This window comes from Giraffa tippelskirchi, chromosome 4 (assembly GCF_054371585.1).
Source record: "Giraffa tippelskirchi isolate mGirTip1 chromosome 4, T2T-mGirTip1v1.2.pri, whole genome shotgun sequence".
In the NCBI taxonomy this organism is placed as follows: domain Eukaryota; kingdom Metazoa; phylum Chordata; class Mammalia; order Artiodactyla; family Giraffidae; genus Giraffa; species Giraffa tippelskirchi.
The window spans coordinates 33301845-33324964 of record NC_137278.1 but is presented as its reverse complement, the minus strand read 5'-3'; the positions used below and the strand labels follow the sequence as shown (position 1 = coordinate 33324964).

Here is a 23120-nt window from a genome sequence, read left to right as displayed (position 1 = left end):
AATAAATAAATTTTTTAAAAAAAGGAAAAAGAGGAGAAAAAAATGGAAAACTGAATATACTAATAGAAGTAAGCTCCCTACACAGGGAAACTAAGTAAGCGCTGAGCTCCAATAATCAGGAGAAAGTCTAAGCAAGTGGGTTTGAGTCCTGAGCAGAGGATTCAGCTTGTTGGGGAATGGTCTCTAGGAGAATCTAACATCAAGCCATGTATCCATTACTTGTTGGATCTAGGATTTATCTAAATCGATTGACAGATATAAAATACCACATTTACTTTATTCTTTTCTCTTTCTCTCCCTTAAATCCAACACCTAACTACTACGTGGAGATAACTGTACCCTTCTTTTAGTTCCTAACACCAGAAGACCCTCCAGTACCTGTGGCAGTTCCTGTGTCCAAGGCTACAGAGCCCATATCTTTCTGGAGGTGTTCCAGTTGTTCTTTCTGCTGCTGGCTCTGTGCACTGGCCTATATACATAGAAAAATATGTCATTATATTAAAAAGAAGGCCCAAGTTATATGCCAGACTTCTAATGGAAATGACAAATTATACAAATACTAGAGGCTACTTAAACAATGAGAGAAATAAGGGATGAATGATGACAGAAACCCTAAGCAGTGTGGGTCCATATTAGCAGAAATTCATTCCCGAGGGCTCTGCAGACTGTATTAGAGGTTTCAGAAATTGGACACAAAATCTTCAAAAGAACCCTCAAGTAGACATAGCAGGAAGGATAAATGATAAGATGTCCAATGGAGCCAATGGGGACAGGACACCTGATCATTTGGGGTAAGAGTTATGAAATGCTTCTCTGTTCTTAAACAAAATTCTACAGCAGCCTTTAAATGGACCTTGGAGTCAGGGTGGAGGTGTAGCACTAGAAGGGCTCAGCACACATAACAGGAAAAACCTGACTTTTATTACTTCAAATTTAGAGAAGAAAAAAAGAGGCCTTTGTGCATCCATACAGCATACATACCAATTTACAGATCAAATTAACAAGTATCTAAAGGATACACTGTACTAAAAGATACAAGTATCCTTCAAAAGTATCTAAGTGAAAGTGAAAGTCGCTCAGTTGTGTCTGATTCTTTGCGACCCCATGAACTATACAGTCCATGGAATTCTCCAGGCCACAACACTGGAGTGGGTAGCCTTTCCCTTCTCCAGGGGATCTTCCCAACTCAGGGATCGAACCCAGGTCTCCTGCATTGCAGGCAGATTCCTTAGCAGCTGAGCCACAAAGGAAGCCCTTACAAGTATCTAAAGGATAAACCAAAACAAAATCACTTATGATAGAAGGATTAGGACATAGTTTGCGACTGTTTTTTAGTAGCCCTAAAACACAAACAGCCTCTTATCTTACCAGTGATTTCTTCAGACGTTCATATTCGGGACGATAATCTCTGGAAAGAGAAACACTCTAAATCCCTTTGATTAATAATTTATCCTGGCCGCCCCCATGTCACTTCTATTTTCCTAGTACTTTGACAATAACAAAAGATCTTATGTCACCAGACATCAGATGTAACAAGTCTTAGTCACTAAGACTCTATCCCTAAGGAATTAAAAGCAAGGTGCCTGCCCCCAACCCTGAAACCAGCAAAGAGACAAAACACTGACTGCTGAGTTGGGAAGATCAACTCTGGAGAGACTATGACTGATGAGTTCATCATACACTTGGATGAACATGAATAAAAGATGTTTAAATGATGAGTAAAAGAAGCTAGGCCTACTCAGGAAGCCCAGTTTATAAACTGGGCAACAATGAAAGGATACAGAAAAGAGCCTATCCTGAGGCTTTGATAACACTTGCAAACAAACAAACAAACAAAAAACCCACAACCCTTGTCTGATGAACAAAAAATAATGTGTCTGAAAATAATAATGTGGCTATTAGGAATGTACTAAGTATGAAGCTTGCTAGAAAGCAGCCAGTTATCAGGCCTAAGGAAAGTGTAGAGATGCTCTGACTCCACTTTCCTTTAGATAAATGGAACTCCAGTATTAACCATGACAACAGTTATAACAATCATTTATAAAGAAACCTGTTTTCCATGTGTCAGCAATTGTGCTAGGTGCTTTAGGTATATCATCTCAAATAATCCTCACAATGACCAACCTTAACAATAAATGCTATTATCCCTCATCTACAAATAACAAAAACCTACTACAGTTCAGTTCAGTTCAGTCGCTCAGTCGTGTCCGACTCTTTGCGACCCCATGAACTGCAGCACGCCAGGCCTCTCTGTCCATCACCAACTGCCGGAGTCTACCCAAACCCATGTCCATCGAGTCGGTGATGCCATCCAACCATCTCATCCTCTGTCGTCCCCTTCTCCTCTCGCCCCCAATCCCACCCAGCATCAGGGTCTTTTCCAATGAGTCAACCCTTCGCATGAGGTGGCCAAAGTATTGGAGTTTCAGCTTCAACATCAGACCTTCCAATGAACACCCAGGATTGATCTCTTTTAGGATGGATTGATTGGATCTCCTTGCAGTCCAAGGGACTCTCAAGAGTCTTCTCCAACACTACAGTTCAAAAGCATCAATTCTTCGGCGCTCAGCTTTCTTCACTGTCCAACTCTCACATCCATACATGACCACTGGAAAAACCATAGCCTTGACTAGACGGACTTTTGTTGGCAAAGTAATGTCTCGGCTTTTAAATATGCTATCTAGGTTGGCCATAACCTTCCTTCCAAGGAGTAAGCGTCTTTTAATCTCATGACTGCAGTCACCATCAGCAGTGATTCTGGAGCCCAAAAAAATAAAGTCTGACACTGTTTCCACTGTTTTATTAAACGAAGGAAAAAGAAATCGAACTCATGTCTATCTGACTCCAAAGTCTATGTTCTTAATCGGGGGTCAACCAATGTGGCAAACAGGCAAATCCAGCCCACTGTCTATTTTTATAAATAAAGTTTTATGGAACACAGCCATACCCAATTGTTTAGGAGTTATCTATAGGTGCTTTTGCACCACAATGACAGTTATTATGGTCCACAAAGCCAAAAATATTTAATATCTGACTTTTACAATGTCTGATGATGCCTGCTCTTTATCATTTAATAAAGTGAAGATTTTATATTATTGTGGGGGGTTTTTTGTTTTTTTTTTTTTAACTAATGAGTACTTGTTAACCCTAAATGTGATGAGACCCAGTACACATCTGCATGGCAAATATAATACAAATATTGTGAAAACCAAAACATTTTGCCTGACAAAACTGCTGTCATATGAGAATTGTGAGTAACTAAGAATGCAATCAATTAAATGTTCTTTTATCCTCACCTTTCATATTCTTCTGTGGCACTGGCAACTTGCATGAAGAGTTCATCTAAGCCTGTACCCAGAACAGCAGACACACCCACCACCTGCCAAAAGCATCATTGATGCCACTGAGGAAACACTGCATGTTTTTAAACAGTGTACATTATTTGGTTCAAATTTCATAAAATCTTCATAGAAGAAGTTTGGATACGTTAAGAAGTCCCTGGCAAAGAATGACGCTAAAACAATATGGAACAGCATGCTTACTCAAAAGTCATGGAAATAAAAATTTTTTAATTTTTAAGTTTAAGTCATGGTAATAAGTCTATGGAAAGTAGAGAACTGAAAAAGAAAATCTGGACCAAACAAGCAGCAGTTCTTTTCATCTGTTCTCTATCACATCAAACCACAGTCTGTTCTCTATAAAAATTAGTATCTCAATGTTTTTGCTTAGACAAGGAACATACTCCCTGCTACCCACACCCTCTTTTGCTTACACAAATCTTACCCTTCCTTCAAAGCACACCTATATGTGCTATATCCTCCAAAATCCCTCATTTCAAAAGTGATCTACCACCTAACCACTATCAGGCCAACTTTTAATCTTTCTTAAGATACCACAATATAAGTTACAATACATTGTATTTCAACTCTGTGTTTAGCCTTCTCTTCTAACTGGACCATAAACTCTCTGAGGATAGGGTCTCTATCATATTTATCTTTTAAATCTCCAGTTTTTAATAAGCAATGCCTTATAAATTACTTTTCAGAAGGTAATGAACTTCCTCTTCAAAGATATGTTCAAAGCCAGCCCTTTGGATTAATAGGTTAACTGGAGAGATGGACAGCATAAGCAAGAGAGAAAGTTTACCCTGAGTGAGCTGTAAAACTCATCTAACACCAGGCTCATTGAACGAGTCAGGTTACTGACGTATGTAGTCTCTTGATTCAAGGCATCTTGGAAAGCCTCAAAATCCTGCATCCATTCCACTGCAAAGCTGTGGTCAATGATGTCAGTCTGTACCAGAGAGAAGTCAATTATCAGTAACCAGAGATGAGGTCAGACCCCAAACAATGGGAAATTTTTTTTTATTTAAAAAATTTTTTAAAAACTATTTTTTTAATTAAAAATTTTATTTATTTATTTTTAATTAAAATTTTTAGAAAAACTTTTGGCCACATCTCACAGCATGTGGATCTCAGTTCCCTGACCAGGGATTGAACCCATGACCCCTGCAGTGGAAGTGTGGAGTCCTAACCACTGGACCATCAGGGAAGCTCCTCCTCTGAATTTCTTTTAATTAAGTGGTAACAACAAAGAGCAATCATTCATATATTTTCCTTCTTTGCTTCCCCCATTTCCTCTTCCACTGAAACAAGCCACAAAGAGCCAAGACTGCTGTGCAGTATAAATAATTAAATGAAGATCTGTATATTCCAGGTTAAAACAGACCCTTCACTATCCACTGCCAAGTGACCATGGCCACAGTGGAGGCCAGTATTTTCCAGGCTCCAAAGTCAAGTACACAGTCTCTTGCATTCTGGCCAACAACCAACCACAGCGAAGTTTTGGTTTTAATTGCCACTCTCCATAGACTGGCAGTCCCTCCCCCACTTACACAGTCCTGATCCTGAGGGATAACCCATATGCTGTGGACCAGGAGCTACTTACTCTATTTAGCCTAAAATAACTTTGGAGAAGAATCAGTGACATACAGTATATTCATTCAATTTAATTGAGTCCATTTCTGAGAAGTGCTCACAACTTTGCTTTCAGTTAGCTTAAATGTGCTCTCCAGCATCTGAAATCATCCTTCTCACCTAACCAAACTTCTAACACAAGGTTCGGATGAAAAGAAATACTCAGTCAAGACAAGAAGACTCCACTTACTTTATTCATGACCACAATAAAAGGCAGCTTGGTTTTGTATAAGATGCTGAAAATCAAATATGAAGGCATTATTAGTGAAAGCACTTAAGCTTCTGCTTGTGTTATTAGTCCAATGGAACTGAGTAATGAAAAGGGAGACGGGTTCAGACTCTAAATACAGGTATCCATTCTCACACAGCACTCATGTGTGCTCCCATCCCAAGCAGGAAACCACCGCCACTAAGCAAACAACACACATACACACTCTCTCCTATTCTTGGAGTAATAATGTTTTGGTACTGATCCTGGGTGTGTGTGTGTGTGTGTGTGTGTGTTGTTTTTCACCAAATTAACTGTCTATTAAACAGTTACTATGAAGATGAAATCATGCTATCAAACATCAGATTTCTATTTGGACAAGGATTTCTTGTTTCAACAGGAACATCCCTGGTCACATCAGAAGAGACAAACTGGAGTGCTTGCTTTTTGAAAATGCCTAAAGTTAAACTCAGTGTTAATAACAGCCCACCTTGCTCCTAGGTCTAATGCACTAACATAGCCTAGCAGGACATGCCCTTCCTCTCCTAACAGCACCACACTTGAGAAAATATGTGCATGCAGAATCATGGATGAATCTTTTAATTCAGTCTCTCCTCATGTTATAATCTCATTTTTCCTAGCATGAAAAAAAAAAAAGCATTTAGACCAGGGCCTCTATTCTATTCAGAATTGGATTTCATTCAGCTGGGGGCAATGCATCTACCAGAAGGTGCATTTTCCTTCATCACCTGTTCTGTAATAAGCAAAGGAGAAAGGCAACCAGGGGCTGATGCCAAGGCATATGTGCTTCTCTTCCCTCACCGACCCAGAGCCACTAAAGAGGGTGTGGGCAGCACAAACCCAGAGGGAAGCACTCAGGACTGAAAAATGAAGGAAAAGAAGAAGTGGAGATTTCACTTCTTGACACAACACTATGCCCAACAATAATGCGTTACCTGCAGGCATAGAGCATATTGGACATGAAGGTCACTGGGTTGGTACTTCGAGATGTGTCCATTACATAAATGACAATCGTTGGAAACGAGGATGCCTAAAGCCACAGAATAATCACAGCTTTAGTCAAAAGGTCCTTGACCTGTCCCCAAACTCTTCTCCTACCCTCTGTGGAGAAGAAGAACCACTTTAGGAGGGTGTGGTAGAGGGATAGATGACTCTATCCCACATAAGTTCCCAAGCAGAAAGATGAAGTTTTTCTTGTCTGGCTCGCTACTTAACCCTCAGTAACAAGTCCTAGAATACTCACCAGGGCCTCGGTGATGATTGTCCCAGAAGCTGACCATGTGAATACCTCAATCTGTCCAGGTGTGTCAATCAAGACATACCTGTGTCAAAAAAGATCATAAAAGAAGTTTTTACTTATGCATTCTGAAAGATATTCCAGACCACAAAACATTATCATCTGGGCATATAAGACTGAAGAAATAACCTCCCATGCCAAGTCTCACATCTTCCCATTGCCATTAAAGTGAAGATCACATTCCCCCAGGCTTTGGTCAGTGTCCAGTATTCAGGTTCATTGGCAGGAGCAGCAATACATCAGTGCTGCAAACAGCCACAGAGGAAACTGATAGTTTTAGAAACACACTGCATTAAAAATGAGAGATAAGCAAAACCAGTGTGTAAATCTCTTAGGAAACTTGTTTACTTAGGCAGTGGGGTTGGAGTAAAATGGAGGGAAGGGAGGAAGAGAAAAAGAAGAAGGTGGTAACTAAAGAAGAGGATCTCTTCTTGAGGGGATGAAATGTTCTAAACTTGTGGTGATGGCTGTACAATTCTGTAACTACCATAAAAGCCACAGAATTGCACAATTTAAATGGGTAAACTGTATGGCACATGAACTATATCTCAATAGAGCTGTTTGTAAAAAAGAACAAAGATTCACTCATACATGGACAATTAAATGACAACAAAGGAGCCAAGAACATACAATGGAGAAAGGGAAGTCTCTTCAAGAAATGGTGTTGGGAAAATCAGTCATATGCAAGAGAATGAAACAAGACCATGCCACATACAAAAATTAACTCAAAATGGATAAAAGGTTTGAATGTAACACCTGAAAGAAAACAGAGGCAGTAGCCTCACTGCCATCTGTCTTAGTGAAGTTTTTGGGGATTGGACACCAAAGGCAAGGAAATCAAAAGCAAAAATAAAAAATGAGACTACATCAAATGAAAAAGCTTCTGCACAGCAAAGGAAAACATCATTAAAACTAAAAGGTGGGAATTCCCTGGTGGTCCAGTGGTTAGGACTTGGCGCTTTCACTGCGGTGGCCCAAGGTTCAATACCTGGCTGGGGAACTAAGATCCCACAAGTCACTGGGCATGGCTAAAAAAAAAAAAACCCAAAGGCAACCTACTGAACAGCAGGAAATATTTGCAAATCACATCTGATTAGGGATTGGTATCCAAAATACATAAAGTACACATACAATTCACAAACAACATGATTCATAAATGAGAGAGGATCTAATAGGTAGACATTTCTCTAAAGAAGATACACAGATGGTCAATAGGCACATGAAAAGATGTTCAACATCACTAATTACTAAGGAAATGCAAATCAAAACCACAGTGAAATGTCACCTCACACCTGTTAGAATGGTTCTTATCAAATACATAACAAATAACAAATGTTGAAGTAGATGTACAGAAAAAGAAACACTCGTACACTGCTGGTGGGAGTATAAACTGGCACAGCTACTACAAAAAACAGTTGGAAGAGTCCTTAAAAACTGAAGGGTAGAGCTACCATATATGATCCAGTGATTCCACTTCTGGGTATTTATCCAAAGAATATAAAAACACTAATTAGAAAAAATATACACCCATATGTTCATTGCAGCCCTATGTATAACACCCAAGACCCAGAAGCAACTTCAGTGTTCACCAATGGATGAATGGATAAAGAAGACGTGGTATACACATAGTAGAAAACTATTTAGCCATACAAAAAGAATGAAATCTTGCCATTTGTGACAACATGGATGATGCTAAGTAAAACAAATCAGAAGGAAAAAGACAACTACTGTACAATTTCACTCATAAGTGGAATAATCTGGGAAAAAGAGAGAGAATAAAACAAAAAGAAAAGAAAACCAACCAAAAGCAAGTTCACAGATCCAGAGAACAAATCAGCGGTTACCAGAGGGAAAAGGGGTTGTGGGTGGGTCAAAGAGGTGAAAGGGATCAACCGTATGGTGACAAATGATAGCTGGCCTTTGGGGGTGATCACTCTGCAATGTATTCAGACGTTAAATTATAATGTGTACTGGAAACTTATTAAAAAAAAAAAAAGCAAAAAATTTGAATAGACATTTCTCCAAATATATACCAATGGCTAAGAAGTACACTAAAATATGCTCAACATCATTAATCATTTAGGAAATACATACCATAAACACAATGTGACACCACTAGATACCCACTAAGATGGCTCTAATCAAAAACTGTAATAAGTACTGATAAGGATGTATAGAAAATGGAACCCTCAATGCATGTATGTTATAAAATGGTGCCTGCAGCCATCAGGAGCTTGGAGGAACAGGGAATAGAATGAATAAGAATGAGAATGGGGTTCTTTTAGAGATGAAAATGTTCCAAAATCAGGTGGTTATGATCAATGCACAACTTTGTGAATATGCCAAAACCCACTAAACTGTATACTTTTAAAGAGTGCACTTTATGGTCTGTGAATTCATACTGCAATAAAGCTGTTACTTTAAAAAAACTACTCCTATATGATCCTTTTTTGTAAAAACACCTTATCCAGCCATCCTTCTATCTATGTACATATAAACAGAAACACCTGGGATGATAAATCACTGCTACTATATCCTTATAGCAGCAATAATGATAACAATGATTGTTATTTCTAATGATAAGAAGGGTGATGGCTTCCTATTTTAAATCTATGCATGGTATGAAATATTCACAGTAATGTCTATAGTCTTTTTACAAAAACAGTAAATTATCTTCCTTTCTTTTAAAAAAGCAAACCTATTAAAAATTTAACAACAGTTAATCATAGACAATGATAATAAGAATATTACTCTATTTTATGTTTTAATACTTTTTAAATTAAAAAACAGTCTCTCTGAATCATGTGAATTATATTACTTTATACAAAGATTAGAAAGGTATTTCAGAGACTTTAATGCCAACAAGCAAGAGAAGGCAACTGAACAAGTGAGTTGACTCAAATTCTAGAGGTCCCTCCTAAGAAGCCAGAACCATATTTCAAAGTGATTGGGGGTGGAATTCTGTTAAACTGAGCTCCACACTGTAGAGCATCTCAATGACTTGTCTTCTTGCTCACAGTTTTTTCACTTATCATGATTTCATCTCAAACTTCACTCTTTCAAAACTTGATAGTATCCCCAAATCTTTCAAACAGCCTAGAAACACGTCTACTACAGAGTAATAAATAGGCATTAGACTGAAATCACTTACTTAGACAAGTTCTGGGCCTTCTCAATAAATTTCATCACCTAAAAGAGAAAGATGTCAATTACAACAGGATCCAAGTTCAACAAAAAAAAATTACAGGGCCCTCTCCAGAGAGGCCCACCTCACAGGCACCATTAACAACTGAATCTCTATGCTCTCCATCTGAGGACACCAACTAACATGCTCATGGAACTAAAGAAACAAAGCTACACCTGCAGCACCACAACACCCTGGAGCACAGGGCAAGGACCTGAGGAGCTGGAGACTTGATCTGTCACTCCCACGGCTCTTTCTTGGTGCTTTAGTAAAATGGTAACAGCTTGTCTCATTGAGTGAAACCAGGGTAAAAAAAAAAAACAGTGATGCAAAACCCTCTTAAGGAAGTGGAATGTGACAGAGAAAACCTAATAGATGACAACTATCTGCTGCAAGTGAAAAGCCCCATAATCATTCCATTCCCCGCCTGGCAGATCTTCCCACTCCCCATCGCTCCAACCTATCCTTGGGGTAACACTGCAAGCCAACAACAGATCAAGAATAGAATCCAGGGGGATTCCATGGCGGTCCAGCGGTTAGGACTCTGTGTTTTCAATGCCAAAGACCCAGGATTCAATCCCTGGTTGGAGAACTAAGATCCTGCAAGCCACATGGCCCCACCCAAAAAAAAGAGAGAGAGAGAGCGAGAGAATCCAAGTCTCTTAAGTGTCTGCTTTGTTGGCTGCCACAAACATTCAGTGTGAAGTCTCTCGCCATGTTGATCATCCTCACATAGCCTACTTCTGTGTCCACCAAAATTTCTCCTTATGTTTTATATGGACATCCAGATGGATTGCCCTTCTTTCCCGATGTGATCAAGCCAAGGCATTTAAGAGTCATAAGTTTTAACACAGCCATGTCTATGTAAATAGAGACAGATATACCTGATCAAATCTGGTAGCAAAGAGATTGAGTGAGGTCACTATGCCACCATTAGGTCCAAGTCCATACCTAGACATTAAGTTAAGGATTTAAATTGCTTATAGATCAATTTAGATGATAAAGTTTATTATCTATAATCCCTCACACACACACACACACACACAAACCCAGCATAACATTAGTGTTCCATTGACTAGAATGTACCACACAGTCTTAACTTCATAGGGAAACATTCATTATTGATGTCTACATCATTCATTTATTGTTTAAAAATGGCCACATAAAATGGGGCCAAATGGAATGGACAGATATTTCAGGCATTGACAGCCTGAAAGCATTAGCCATGAAGATCGTCTATGTACCATTCCTTGCTCTGACTCTCACTCATCAAGTCACCTGAGGATTGGAGTCAGTCTTCCTACTTAGTAGGACCTAAAGGGAAAGTACACATTTTATGGACAATGTACTAACAGTTGACCAACCCAAAACTTAAGAGTTGATCCTACTAACCTTTGAGTTTCCCAGTCTAAAGAGATGGTGACCAATAGCTGTATCCATCAAGGCAGTACTACCTTGTGGACCCAGGCACACCACCAGCTAGCCTCTCATCCTCTGTGCTAATCACAACATCCTGCAGTTTGGGAAAAAGGCAGAAAATGGAACTCACAAGCTGAAATAGGATGTCTAATCACATACAATGCCTCTCCTCACATTCATCATCCCTCCTCTTTATAAAGTTACTTGAAAGCTATCAAATGCTTTTGTTAGTATAATTCACAAGGAAAGGCAGAGATATTTTTTCAAAGCTACACAATACACAGATAGTAACTAACCAGGGATGAGCCAACAACAAAGTAGATGTGGAAAAGGATACTGTTTCATGACTTCTTTATACTTCACAGTGTCACGAATGTCTGTGGGGGAAAAAAAAAACAAAGAATGAAATGGAATTTAACACATAAGAAACAATATAATTTGAGACTGTCTATAATATCTAAGCCAATTGACCTCTGGAGTCATCTCTGCTTCCTCTGAGGAAACAAATCAGTTTCTCTCTTAGCACCCAAGTCACTTTTCAAATCTGTTTCCTAAATTTTCAAGCTAAGATCACTGAATTGTGATAGCAAAAGAAGCAAGTTCAGGAACAGACTAGGAGGACAAAAGGTACCCTGTAAGTATCTTCCCTTCCAACAACAAACTGAAACCAGCTTTTGAAGCTTCTATGCTCAGCACTGTCTGTTAGTAATTTCTCCAGCTTCACACTGGTTTACTTCCTTACGGCCAAGGATAACTACCAAGTAACCCAAGAAGAAGGTTAGGCTAGGAATTCTCTGGTTACAGTAGGGATGGTCTGAGATGAAAAGAAAGGTTTTATACAACTTAAATACTTTCTCAGTGACCATATATATATAGAAAAAGGGAGTTAAATCAAGAAAAAAGGCTTATTTCTTACTTCTCACTTACTGGTAACTAACTTAAAGCAGATAACATTTTTATAAAGGCATTAACTTGGGGAGTGGATGTCAGGGAGAGAAATAAGTGATGGAGATTAAGAGGTACAAACTTTCAGTTACAAAACAAATGAGTCATGGGGGTGAAAAGTACAGTGTGGGGAATATAGTCAATAATAATATAATACTGTTGTATGGTGACAGATATTAACTAGATTTGTCATAGCGATCATTTTCAAATGTTTACAGATATTTCAAATTAGTATGTGTACCAGGAACTAATGATAATACTTTGTCAGGTCACTTACACTGCAAGACAAACAAACAAATGCACAGAAAAAGTAGACTGGATTTGTAGTTACCAGAAGTGGGTGCGGAGGGAGGGAACAATTGGGCGAAGGTAGGCAAAAGGTACTAACTTCCAATGCTAACACCAATAAATACTAGGGATGTAATACACAATATTATAAATGTAACGAGCACTGCTATATGTTACATGTGAAAGCTATTAAGAGTTCTCATAACAAAGGAAAAAAGATTTTGCATTCCTTTAATTTTATATCTATATGAGATGATAGATGTTCACTACCCTGATGCTGGGAAAGATTGAGGGCAGTAGGAGGAGGGGACTACCGAGGATGAGATGGTTGTATGGCATCACCGACTCAATGGACATGAGTTTGGGTAGGCTCCGGGAGTTGGTGATGGACAGGGAGGCCTAGCATGCTGCAGTTCATGTGGTCGCAAAGAGTCGGACACGACTGAGCAACTGAACTGAACTGAACTGAAACTTACTATGATAATCACTTCCTGAGTTTGTAAATCAAACCATTATGTTATACAACTTAATCATATAAAATGCTGTATGTCAATTATACCTCAATAGAATTAGAAAAAAATTTATTTGGATAGAATTCAAAATAAAAAGGAAATTGATCTATCCAGTAATATCTAACTAAACCTATGCAGCAATTAGTAGACCTACCCCATCAACTACTGCTCCTTGGAAGAAAAGCTATGACCAACCTAGAGAGCATATTAAAAAGGTGAGACATTACTTTGCCAACAAAGGTCCCTCTAGTCAAAGCTATGGGTTTTCCAGTAGTCATGTATGGATGTGAGAGGTGGACCATAAAGAAAGCTGAGCACCAAAGAATTGATGCTTTTAAACTATGGTGTTGGAGAAGACTCTTGAGATTCCCTTGGACTACAAGGAAATCCAACCAGTCCACCCTAAAGGAAATCAGTCCTGAGTATTAACTGGAAGGACTGATGCTGAAGCTGAAACTCCAATACTTTGGCCACCTGATGGGAAGAACCAACTCACTGGAAAAGACCCTGATGTTGGGAAAGATTGAAGGCAGGAGGAGAAGGGGACGACAGAGGATGAGATGGTTGGATGGCATCACTGACTCAATGGATATGAGTCTGAGCAAGCTCCAGGAATTGGTGACAGATAGGGAAGCCTGGGAAGCTGCAGTCCATGGGGTCGCAAAGAGTTGGACACGACTGAGCGACTGAACTGAACTGAGCCTTTAAGTGAAAAGATGGAAATATTTTTTCTCCAAAATTGTTCCCATAATGATTTCTGCTTCTTAATACCAGGTCTTCCTTAATTAGTATGTTTGGAGTACAAGCTTAATAAGATTAAAAAAAGACCAGGAGAGAAAAGACTAACATCAAGGAATAGTCTGAAAATCAGGAGGCCTAGATCCTATCAAGTATCAGGACACTGGCTCTCACCTTTTCTTAATCTTTTTTATCCTCACAGAGTGTGATGAGGGAGGGAATCTCTTACCATGACACCAGCATATATACACACATTTTCCCATGTAACTTTGCAAGATGGCTACAGATCAGTAAGCAGACTATGTACCAAACCCTCATGCTCTAAACTTGAAGAAAAGAAACTACATACACACGGTTTATGTATCAGAGCCTGCTGAAGGGTTTACAGCTTAGAAGACAGAGGACTGACTTTCTGTCACTTCATTTTTCCAAATAACCATAGTCTGACACCCTCAGGTCAAAAAGAGGTAGAGAGAATAGTAGTGGTAAGGAATAAAGGAAATCTATAGCCCTACCATAGAGTCTGTAGACTCTTAAGACTGGGCTGCCTCAGGCCAAACTACAGGGAAGGAGCACAGCCCCATCCATCAGCAGAAAATTGGATTCAAGATTTATTGAGCATGGCCCTGCCCACCAGAGCAAGACCCAGTTTTCCCCACAGCCAGTTCCTCCCATCAGGAAGCTTGTACAGGCCTCTTATACTCATCCATCAGAGGGCAGACAGAATGAAAACCACAATCACAGAAAATTAACCAAAATGATCACACGGGCCATAGCCTTCTCTAACTAAATGAAACTATCAGCCATGCCGTGTAGGGCCACCCAAGATGGACGAGTCATGGTGGAAAGTTCTGACAAATCATGGTCCACTGGACAAGGGAATGGCAAACCACTTCAGCATTCTTGCCTTGAGAACCCCATGAACAATATGAAAAGGCAAAAAGATATGACACTGAAAGATGAACTTCCCAGCTCAGTAGGTGTCCAATATGCTACTGGAAGAGTCAAGAAACAGCTCTAGAAGGGATGAAGAGGCTGAGTCAAAGAGGAAACAAAACCCAGCTGTGGATATGTCTGGTGGTGAAAGTAAAGTCTGATGCTGTAAAGAACAATATTGCACAGGAACCTGGAATGTTAGATCCATGAATCAAGGTAAATTGTAAGTGGTCAAACATGAGATGGCAAGAGTGAACATCAACATTTTAGGAATCAGTGAACTAAAATGGGCCAGAATGGGCGAATTTAATTCAGATGACCATTGTATCTACTACTGTGGGCAAGAATCCCTTAAAGAAGTGGAGTAGCCCTCTTAGTCAACAAAAGAGTACAAAATGCAGTACTTGGATGTATTCTCAAAAATGACAGAATGCTCTCTGTTCATTTCCAAGGCAAACCATTCAATATCACAGTAATCCAAGTCTATGCCCCAACCACTAATGCTGAAGAAGCCAAAGTTGAACGGTTCTATGAAGACCTACAAGACCTTCCAGAACTAACACCAAAAATATATATATATATATATGTCCTTTTCATTATAGGGGACTAGAATGCAAAATTAAGAAGTCAAGAGATACCTGGAGTAACAGGCAAGTTTGACCTTGGAGTACAAAATGAAACAGGGCAAAGGCTAACAGAGTTTTGCCAAGAGAACGCACTGGTCATAGCAAACACCCTCTTCCAACAACACAAGAGATAACTCTAAACATGGACATCACCAGATGGTCAATACCAAAATCAGACTGATTATGTTCTTTGCAGGCAAAGATGGAGAAGTTCTATACAGTCAATAAAAATAAGACCGGGAGCCAACTGTGGCTCAGATCATGAACTCCTTATTGCAAAATTCAGACTTAAAGAAAGTAGGAAAAAGCACTAGGCCATTCAGGTATGACCTAAATCAAATCCCTTACACTTATACAGTGGAAGTAACAAATAGATTCAAGGGATTAGATCTGATAGACAGAGTGCCAGAAGAGCTATGGACGGAGGTTTGTAACACTGTACAGGAGGTGGTGATCAAAACCATCCCCAAGAAATGCAAAAAGGCAAAATGATTGTATGAGGAGGCCTTACAAACAGCTGAGAAAAGAAGAGACGCAAAAGGCAAAGGAGAAAAGGAAAGATATGCCCATCTGAATACAGAGTTCCAAATAATAACAAGGAGAGATAACAAAGCCTTCTTAAGTGAACAATGCAAAGAAAAGGAAGAAAACAATAGAATGGGAAAAACTAGAGATCTCTTCAAGAAAATCAGAGATACCAAACGAACATTTCATGCAAAGATGGACACAATAAAGGACAGAAACAGCATGGACCTACCAGAAGCAGAATATATTAAGAAGAGGTGGCAAGAATACACAGAAGAACTACACAAAAAAGTCTTGACGTGGATAACCACGATGGTGTGATCACTCACCTAGAGCCAGACATCCTGGAATGTGAAGTCAAGTGGGCCTTAGAAAGCATCACTACAAACAAAGCTAGTGGAGGTGATGGAATTCCAGCTGAGCTACTGAAAATCCTAAAAGATGTTGCTGTTAAAGTGCTGCACTCAATATGCCAGCAAATTTGGAAAATTCAGCAGTGGCCAAAGGACTGAAAAAGGTCAGCTTTCATTTTAATCCCAAAGAGAAGGGCAATCCCAAAGAATGTTCAAACTACCACACAATTGCACTGATTTCACATGCTAGCAAGGCTTCAAGCTAGGCTTCAACAGTATGTGAACCAAGAACTTCAAGATGTACAAGCTAGATTTAGAAAAGGCAGAGGAACCGGAATCAAATTGCCAACATCCACTGGATCATAGAAAAAGTAAGGGAACTCCAGAAAAACACCTACTTCTGCTTCATTGACTATGCTAAAACCTTTGACTGTGTGGATCACAACAAACTGGAAAATTCTTAAAGTGGTGGGAATACCAAACCACTTTACCTGCCTCCTGAGAAACCTGTATGCAGGTCAAGAAGCAACAATTAGAACTGAACATGGAACAACAGACTGGTTCCAAATTGGAAAAGGACAACATCAAGGCTCTATATTGTCACCCTGCTTATTTAACTTAGGTGCAGAGTACTTCATGAGAAATGATGGGCTGGATGAAGCTCAAGCTGGAATCAAGATTGCTGGGAGAAATATCAATAACCTCAGATATGCAGATGACACCACTCTAATGGCAGAAAGCAAAGAGAAACTAAAGAGTCTCTTGATGAAGGTGAAAGAGGACAGTGAAAAGGCTGGCTGAAAACTCAACATTCAAAAAACTAAGATCGTGGCATCTGGTCCTATCACTTCACAGCAAATAGATGGGGAAGCAATGGAAACAGTGACAAACTTTATTTTCCTGGGCTCCAAAATCACTGCAGATGATGACTGCAGCCATGAAATTAAAAGACACTTGTTCCCTGGAAGAAAAGCCATGATAAACCTAGACAACATATTAAAAAGCAGAGGCATTACTTTGCCAACAAAGGTTCGTATAGTCAAAGCTATGATTTTTCCAGTAGTCATGTACGGATGTGAGAGTTGGACCACAGAGAAAGCTAAGCACCAAAGAATTGATGCTTTCAAAGCTGGTGCTGGAGAAGACTCTTGCGAGTCCCTTGGACAGCCAGGAGATCAAACCAGTCAACCCTAGAGGAAATAAACCTCTAGGAATATTCACTGGAAGGACTGATGCTGAAGCTGAAACTCCAATACTTTAGCCACCTGATGAGAAGAGCCAACTCATTTGAGAAGACCCTGATGCTGGGAAAGATCGAAGACAGGAGGAGAAGGGTACAACAGAGAGTGAGGTGGTTGGATGGCATCACCGATTCAATGGACATGAATTTGAGCAAACTCCAGCAGATGGTGAAGGACAGGAAAGCCTGGCACGCTGCAGTCTATGGGGTCTAAAAGAGTTGGACATGACTGAGAAACTGAAGGACTGAACAATAACAAGGAAGGGGAGGGAGTAAACAAAGAAAAAAATGGGAAATAGGAAGAAGGCTGTTTCAGGATACTAGCAAATCTAAGGGAAATGAAATTAGGCAGTTTAGAAAACATTAAAAATGAAAGTATTGAAGACAGGTAGGATAGGTTAACAGCTTCCCATTCTCTAATAAACTTTACACAAGTTCTGGCAGAGTTTACTCACCAATATTGGCAGGAAAGGGAACTTCATGCACAGCCGGGTCCAGGTTGATCACATAAGGTGGACACCCTTGACTATGCAGATATCCTGTGAGCCTCTGCAGTGACATGGAGAGAGGGATGGACTGAGACCAAGAGCAGGACAAAGGGACAAGAGTGAACTTCCACCCCTTTATCCAACTTACCAGAAGAATTGTACTTCCATTTCCCTCTACCTTATTCGTCTCTGATCTCCACCTACAACATTCACTCTCAGGTGAAATTCTACCTTTCTTCGTCACACATCCAAGAGTCTCCTCTACTCTACATCACTTAACTTGGCTCGGGGGTGGGGTTTCTATCTCCCCGCCAAAATATTAGCTCCACCTAAGCGGGAACTTTGTCATTTCTGCCGTATCCCGAGTGCCTGAAACATAGCAGGCATCCCAGAAAGAATTCTTTATAAATCTACACTTTAGAAACCTAGCACTCTATTAACCGCCAGAATTCCTTTAAGCCTCTGCCTTGTGGAGTTGGCAATAACATGATAATTCCTATACCAACTACGGTCGTACCAAATCGGTACTGAGGGTGCGTAGGAGAGTCTAAATGAACCCAAGTTAGGATCTGAGAAGGCTTCGAGGAGAAAGGAACCTGAGTTGCCGGTATGTCCCTGAAAGCAGGCGCCAGTTCCCTCCAACTCCCCAGAGAGACCTCCCTCACTTTCTCCCCTGGCCTTACTCCCACCACAGACAGCTTCTTGCAGGCCCCTACTACGCCCGCGCCATGTAGGTCACCTGTACAAAGGTTGTTTTCCCAGACCCCGCCATTCCCAACACCAACAGACACGTTGGGGGCCGGGGAGCCCCTGAAGCTTGAGATTCCGTGGCTGCTGCGGGCGCGGCCATCTTGTTCCTGGCTCCGCCCACTAGACCATAGAGACGCTACTTAATAGAGAGACTCTCGCGACTTTCCGGATTCTGAATAAGACTAGAACCCCAAAAAACCAAATCGAATCCAACCCAACCGGCCAGAAAGGGCAGGGTCTTAAGGGGCGAGGCGTGTACCTTTTTCTGTCCTTCGTGACCCAGATGGGGGCCCAACTAGAGACCCCGTCGGGGAAGTGGAGGCACTGGGAGGACGGCTGGAAAAGGCCAACCAAAGAGCTGCTCACCGTCGTCGGGCAGGGCCTGGGAAGGTCAAAGCTCTGGACCCCGGGCAGGCAAGACGATCAGGGACCCCAGGGTCCACCAGGGACCCCGGGGGCCCCAGGGACGACCAGGGATTCCCGCGCTACGTTAGTGAAGAGAGTGCGTTTTCCTGTCAGCCCCCGGGGAGCGGGGAACCGAGCCGCTGGAGAACCGGCCGTCAGAGCTCGTTCGTCAGCTGAGGAGGTTAGGCGGCTTAGGACTGCACGACAGGGGACCCTGGCAGGATGCGAGCCCCAGAGTTGCTGGACCACGCCGAGATCCGCAGAGCCTAGTTCGGAGAAACTGGGAATAACCCCCGTAATGGCACGCTATTTCCGCGTGTTGCCAGCCCCCAAAAGTAACTCTCGCTCCCTGGTGGTCTCCCGAAAGGGACAGAACCGTGACATCGGGGAAGAACAGTCGGCTGACGAGTTTGTCAAGTAGGTACTGAAGGGGCACCTCCCTCCACCCTAGGGCCCTTGGCACCCGGAAAGCTGAAGAAAGAGCCGAGGCGTGTACTCCTCTGTCACCCAGTTGGCTCCGATGGCCCTTTGGAGCGGCTGTAGTGTTCAGTAAGCTGTGAAATGTGGGTTTTACACCCAGGCACTGTTGTACATTGTACACTCCGGGAGTTAACTTCTGAAGGCAGGAGGAGATGGGGACGACAGAGGTTGGATGGCATCACCGACTCAATGGACATGCGTTTCAGTAAACTCAGGGAGTTGGTGATGGACAGGGAGGCCTGGCGTGCTGCAGTCCATAGGGTCGCAAAGTCCGACACGACTGAGTGACTGAACTGAACAGAACTGGGGGCTGGCCATAAGCTGAGGACGTTAAGCGGCTTAGGACTGCAAGACTCGGGACCCTGGCAGGATCTGAGCCCCAGAGTTGCTGGGCCCCGCCGAGATACATAGAGCCTAGCTCGGAGAAACTGGGAATTTCTGGGGGTGTACACTGTAGTGAAGTCACTTCAATTCTCTGAACCTGTTTTCTCCTCTTTAAGCTCGAGATACTACCTCTCAGGGTTGCAGTGAAGACATGTCAGTTTTAAATGACACTCCCTTGTCTTTACCCCTAGTTCTACCACTCTCCCCCCGCCACTCCTACCCCCTTATGTTATGTGAGGGACATCAATTTGTCCTGCTAAATACTTGAGATATGAATTACAGTACAAATGTGCATTTTTAAAATTATTCCCTAATTTCTCGTGAAAAACATGAGCAAATGTCTCACTTATTCTTCTTTCAGGTTGGCTGTGGACACCAGTAATTCCCTTCAACCAGATGTTAATTTCATACATACTTTTCTCAAGCCAGAGAAGCTAACAAAGGTCGAGAAGAGGTTTAAGGGAAGAGCAGTAATGGAAATGATGAAGCTGGACAAGGAAATCAAAGAAACTCAAATTCGGCTAGAGCCCTTAGTGGTGGAAACCCAGCAGCTACTGGAGGAAAAAGATCACATACAGAAGGAAAACCAGTTCTTTCAGGAATACCTGACCAAGCAAACGGAGGAGTCTAGACAGAGAACCGAGAAGCTGTGGAACTACTATCTACAACAAAGCGTGAAGATGGAACAAAGAAAACAAGAATTAACCTCCAAATATGCAAACAAAAATTCAGCGCTTAAAAGAGAGCTCTTGGAGAAGGAAAACACCCTATCCAATTTGAATAAGCAGTTGGAGGCAATGAAGGACATTTCAGTGATAAAGGAAAAACAGGACAGAGAAATTGAGAAACTTCAGCAGGAGATAAAGAAGACCCACGTTGAGACAGCTGCAAAGAAACAGGCCATGCTCCTCCAGTTCTTCCAGGACAAAGCATTACTGGAGGCACAGCTGAGTGAGCTAGAGGCAAGGGAGTCAGGAAAGAAGGTAACAAAGGAGCTGAACAGGAAGAACCAGGCCTTGGAGAAGGCAGCAAAGCAGCGTGTTTCCGAGTTCCACGATAACATCAACAGACAGCACCAACAGTTACAGAAGGAACTGCCAGAGCTAGTTCAGAAATGCCATCAGTTGGAGGATACTCACAGCCAATTAAAAAAGCAGCAGCAGCTGCTGCAGCAGGAGCACTGGTACGTGGAGTGCTTAAGGAGAGGGAGGCAACGGCTGCAAGAAAGATGTAATCGGTGCCCAAATGGACAGGGTTGTCCAAAGACCACAAGGAACCCTGCCCTAGGCACCAAATCAAAGGCTCATCCAAAGTAATTTCTAAAATAACACTAAGTCAAGACTGGAGAAAGGGTTCTTAGGTGCTATATAACATAACCCTGGTTAGGAAGGCTTTGAGATCTCAGGTTGCTATGGTAAAATACCCATTATAATGTGTTAATGTGAAAGATTAGGTGTTTTTCTCAACCAGTACTGCTAGATTATTGGTAGCACTGGCTTCCCGTTGTTTTTTCTTTTGGGTCACGTGTCGTCGCCACGTGACCCGGAATAAGAGTCGGGGTCACGTGTCTGGGCCACGAGACCAAGAATATGAGTCAGGGTCACCTGTCTGGGCCACGTGACCTTGAATATGAGTCTGGGATACGAGTCTAGATAACTTTTTGGGGTCACTTGACTGGGCCACGTGACCCGGAATATGAGTCACGGTCACGTGTCTGGGCCACGTGACCTTGAATATGACTCAGGGTCACGTGTCTGGGCCACGTTACGAGGAATATGAGTCAGTGTCACGTGACTTTGCCACGTGATCTTGAATATGAGTCTGGGATACGAGTCTAGACAACTTTTTGGGTCACGTGTCTGGGCCACGTAATTAGCTCCTGGTAATAACTGGGCTGTTCCTTATACCTCCAGATAACCCAGTACCATTTGCCAAAAATCCACCTGTGAAACCACCTCAAGAAAATACCTTGAGAGTGACAGAAAAAAGGTTGTGTAGTGTGTTCTACCTAGCTAAGTTAGGTTTCTTTATAGAAAAAGAAACCCCTGAGGAATAGCATTTCAGATTGTTAAGATTCTGCTTTGTGCTCTGTAAACAACCAATGTCCATGTATCCTCCCTTCTTTGGCCACCTTAGCACACATGTGCAGTGTTTTCAAGCTTCTTTGTAAAGTCTGTGCTGGTGATCAAGTAGCTGTTTCTGTAGTTTTCTCATGACTGAAAGATTAGTAACAGCAAGTGTAAACAGGATGACCTGCTGTCTGATGCTCAACCCATACACTTTTAACTTTGAGTAAACTGTGTGATGTTAGCTGTTCAGTGGTGTCTGACACTTTGTGACCCCATGGATTGTAGCCCGCCAGGCTCCTCTGTCCGTGAAATTCTCCAGGCAAGGATTGGGTAGCCATTCTTTTCTCCAGGGGATCTTCCCGACCCAGGGATCGAACCTGGGTCTCCTGCATTACAAGCAGAATCTTTACCAAGGTGGCTCAGACGGTAAAGAATCTGCCTGCAATGTGGGAGACCCAGGTTCAATTCTTGGGTTGAGAAGATCCGCTGGAGAAGGGCATGGCAACCCACTCCAGTATTCTTGCCTGGAGAATTCCATGGACAGAGGAGCCTGGCAGGCTACAATCCATGGAGTCACAAAGAGTCAGACACGACTAAGCAACTAACACTTTCACTTACACTTTCAAACTCTGTGAAGGAAGGGTAGAGGGCACAGTATAGCTAGTCAGTTTTCTGTGGAGAAATACCACTAACCCGAGTGAGATGACTGAATGCTTCTGCCTGTTTTAGAAAAATGTATCAAAAGAAAGTGATCATATATTTGGAGAACTTTTTGAAGATTCTTTTGCCATCTTGTTCCCTAGCAACATCCTCAAATTCTAAGATTACAAAGAAGACTGAAGTTTCAATAGAAAGAGCACTTTAACTTTAGGTCATGTGTATGCCCCTTCAATTGAACGAGGAATAGGATTTTAAATTAGTCTAGACTTTTAGAATAGTTACATTTTTGGCACTTAGGACATACTAATGATCAGAAAAGGGATTTTTCTTTGAATGCTAAATCCTGGTACAGAAATATAGCTTCATATTTTAACATCACTCCTTATGAAAAAATAGAATCAACTTTACGTTTTCAAGAAACTATCAGTGATGAAAAACTTCACAATGATTTTCCCAGTTTTCATTCATATGTAAATGAATTCTTGTACTTCAATTCAGAAAAGGATTCTGACTCCATGTGCCTTTACTTCTAGCTTTAACAACTCTGCTGTTAAATGTGTAATATCTCGGTTCCTAATTTTCTATTGAAAATAGAAAAATTAAAGATTATAATATA

At 41.4% G+C, this 23120-nt stretch overlaps 2 protein-coding genes across 7 annotated transcripts in view; one reads left to right on the top strand and one right to left on the bottom strand.

Moving 5' to 3' along the window:
- The window catches only part of GPN1 (GPN-loop GTPase 1), a 27177-nt gene extending 8091 nt beyond the window's left edge, over positions 1–19086 (bottom strand). The window contains exons 1-12 of one of the 4 annotated variants that reach the window (XR_014051798.1): positions 18496–18621; positions 17724–17817; positions 11443–11482; positions 10571–10637; positions 9654–9691; positions 6449–6527; positions 6141–6235; positions 5167–5212; positions 4147–4293; positions 3297–3379; positions 1369–1408; positions 340–469 (exon numbers count right to left, since the gene is read on the bottom strand). Coding sequence is in view for 3 of the 4 variants with exons in the window: in XM_081484259.1 (XP_081340385.1) it covers positions 379–469; positions 1369–1408; positions 3297–3379; positions 4147–4293; positions 5167–5212; positions 6141–6235; positions 6449–6527; positions 9654–9691; positions 10571–10637; positions 11443–11482; positions 17724–17817; positions 18496–18606 (931 nt within the window). In the remaining variant the exon portion in view is untranslated. Of the gene's footprint in view, positions 1–339; positions 470–1368; positions 1409–3296; positions 3380–4146; positions 4294–5166; positions 5213–6140; positions 6236–6448; positions 6528–9653; positions 9692–10570; positions 10638–11442; positions 11483–17723; positions 17818–17904; positions 18622–18765 lie in introns of those variants that run through there. The other 3 variants (XM_081484260.1, XM_081484261.1, XM_081484259.1) reach the window with 3 other exon arrangements.
- Positions 18664–23120, top strand: CCDC121 (coiled-coil domain containing 121). Of its 3 annotated transcripts, none has more exons than XM_081484252.1 (2): positions 18664–19092; positions 20137–23120. In XM_081484252.1, exon 2 carries the CDS (start codon positions 20249–20251, stop codon positions 21089–21091), a length of 843 nt encoding a protein of 280 aa, XP_081340378.1. In that variant the 5' UTR covers positions 18664–19092; positions 20137–20248; the 3' UTR covers positions 21092–23120. The 3 variants fall into 3 exon arrangements, with proteins under 3 accessions (XP_081340378.1, XP_081340376.1, XP_081340377.1); XM_081484250.1 differs by having other exon boundaries at positions 18664–19328; XM_081484251.1 differs by having other exon boundaries at positions 18664–19332.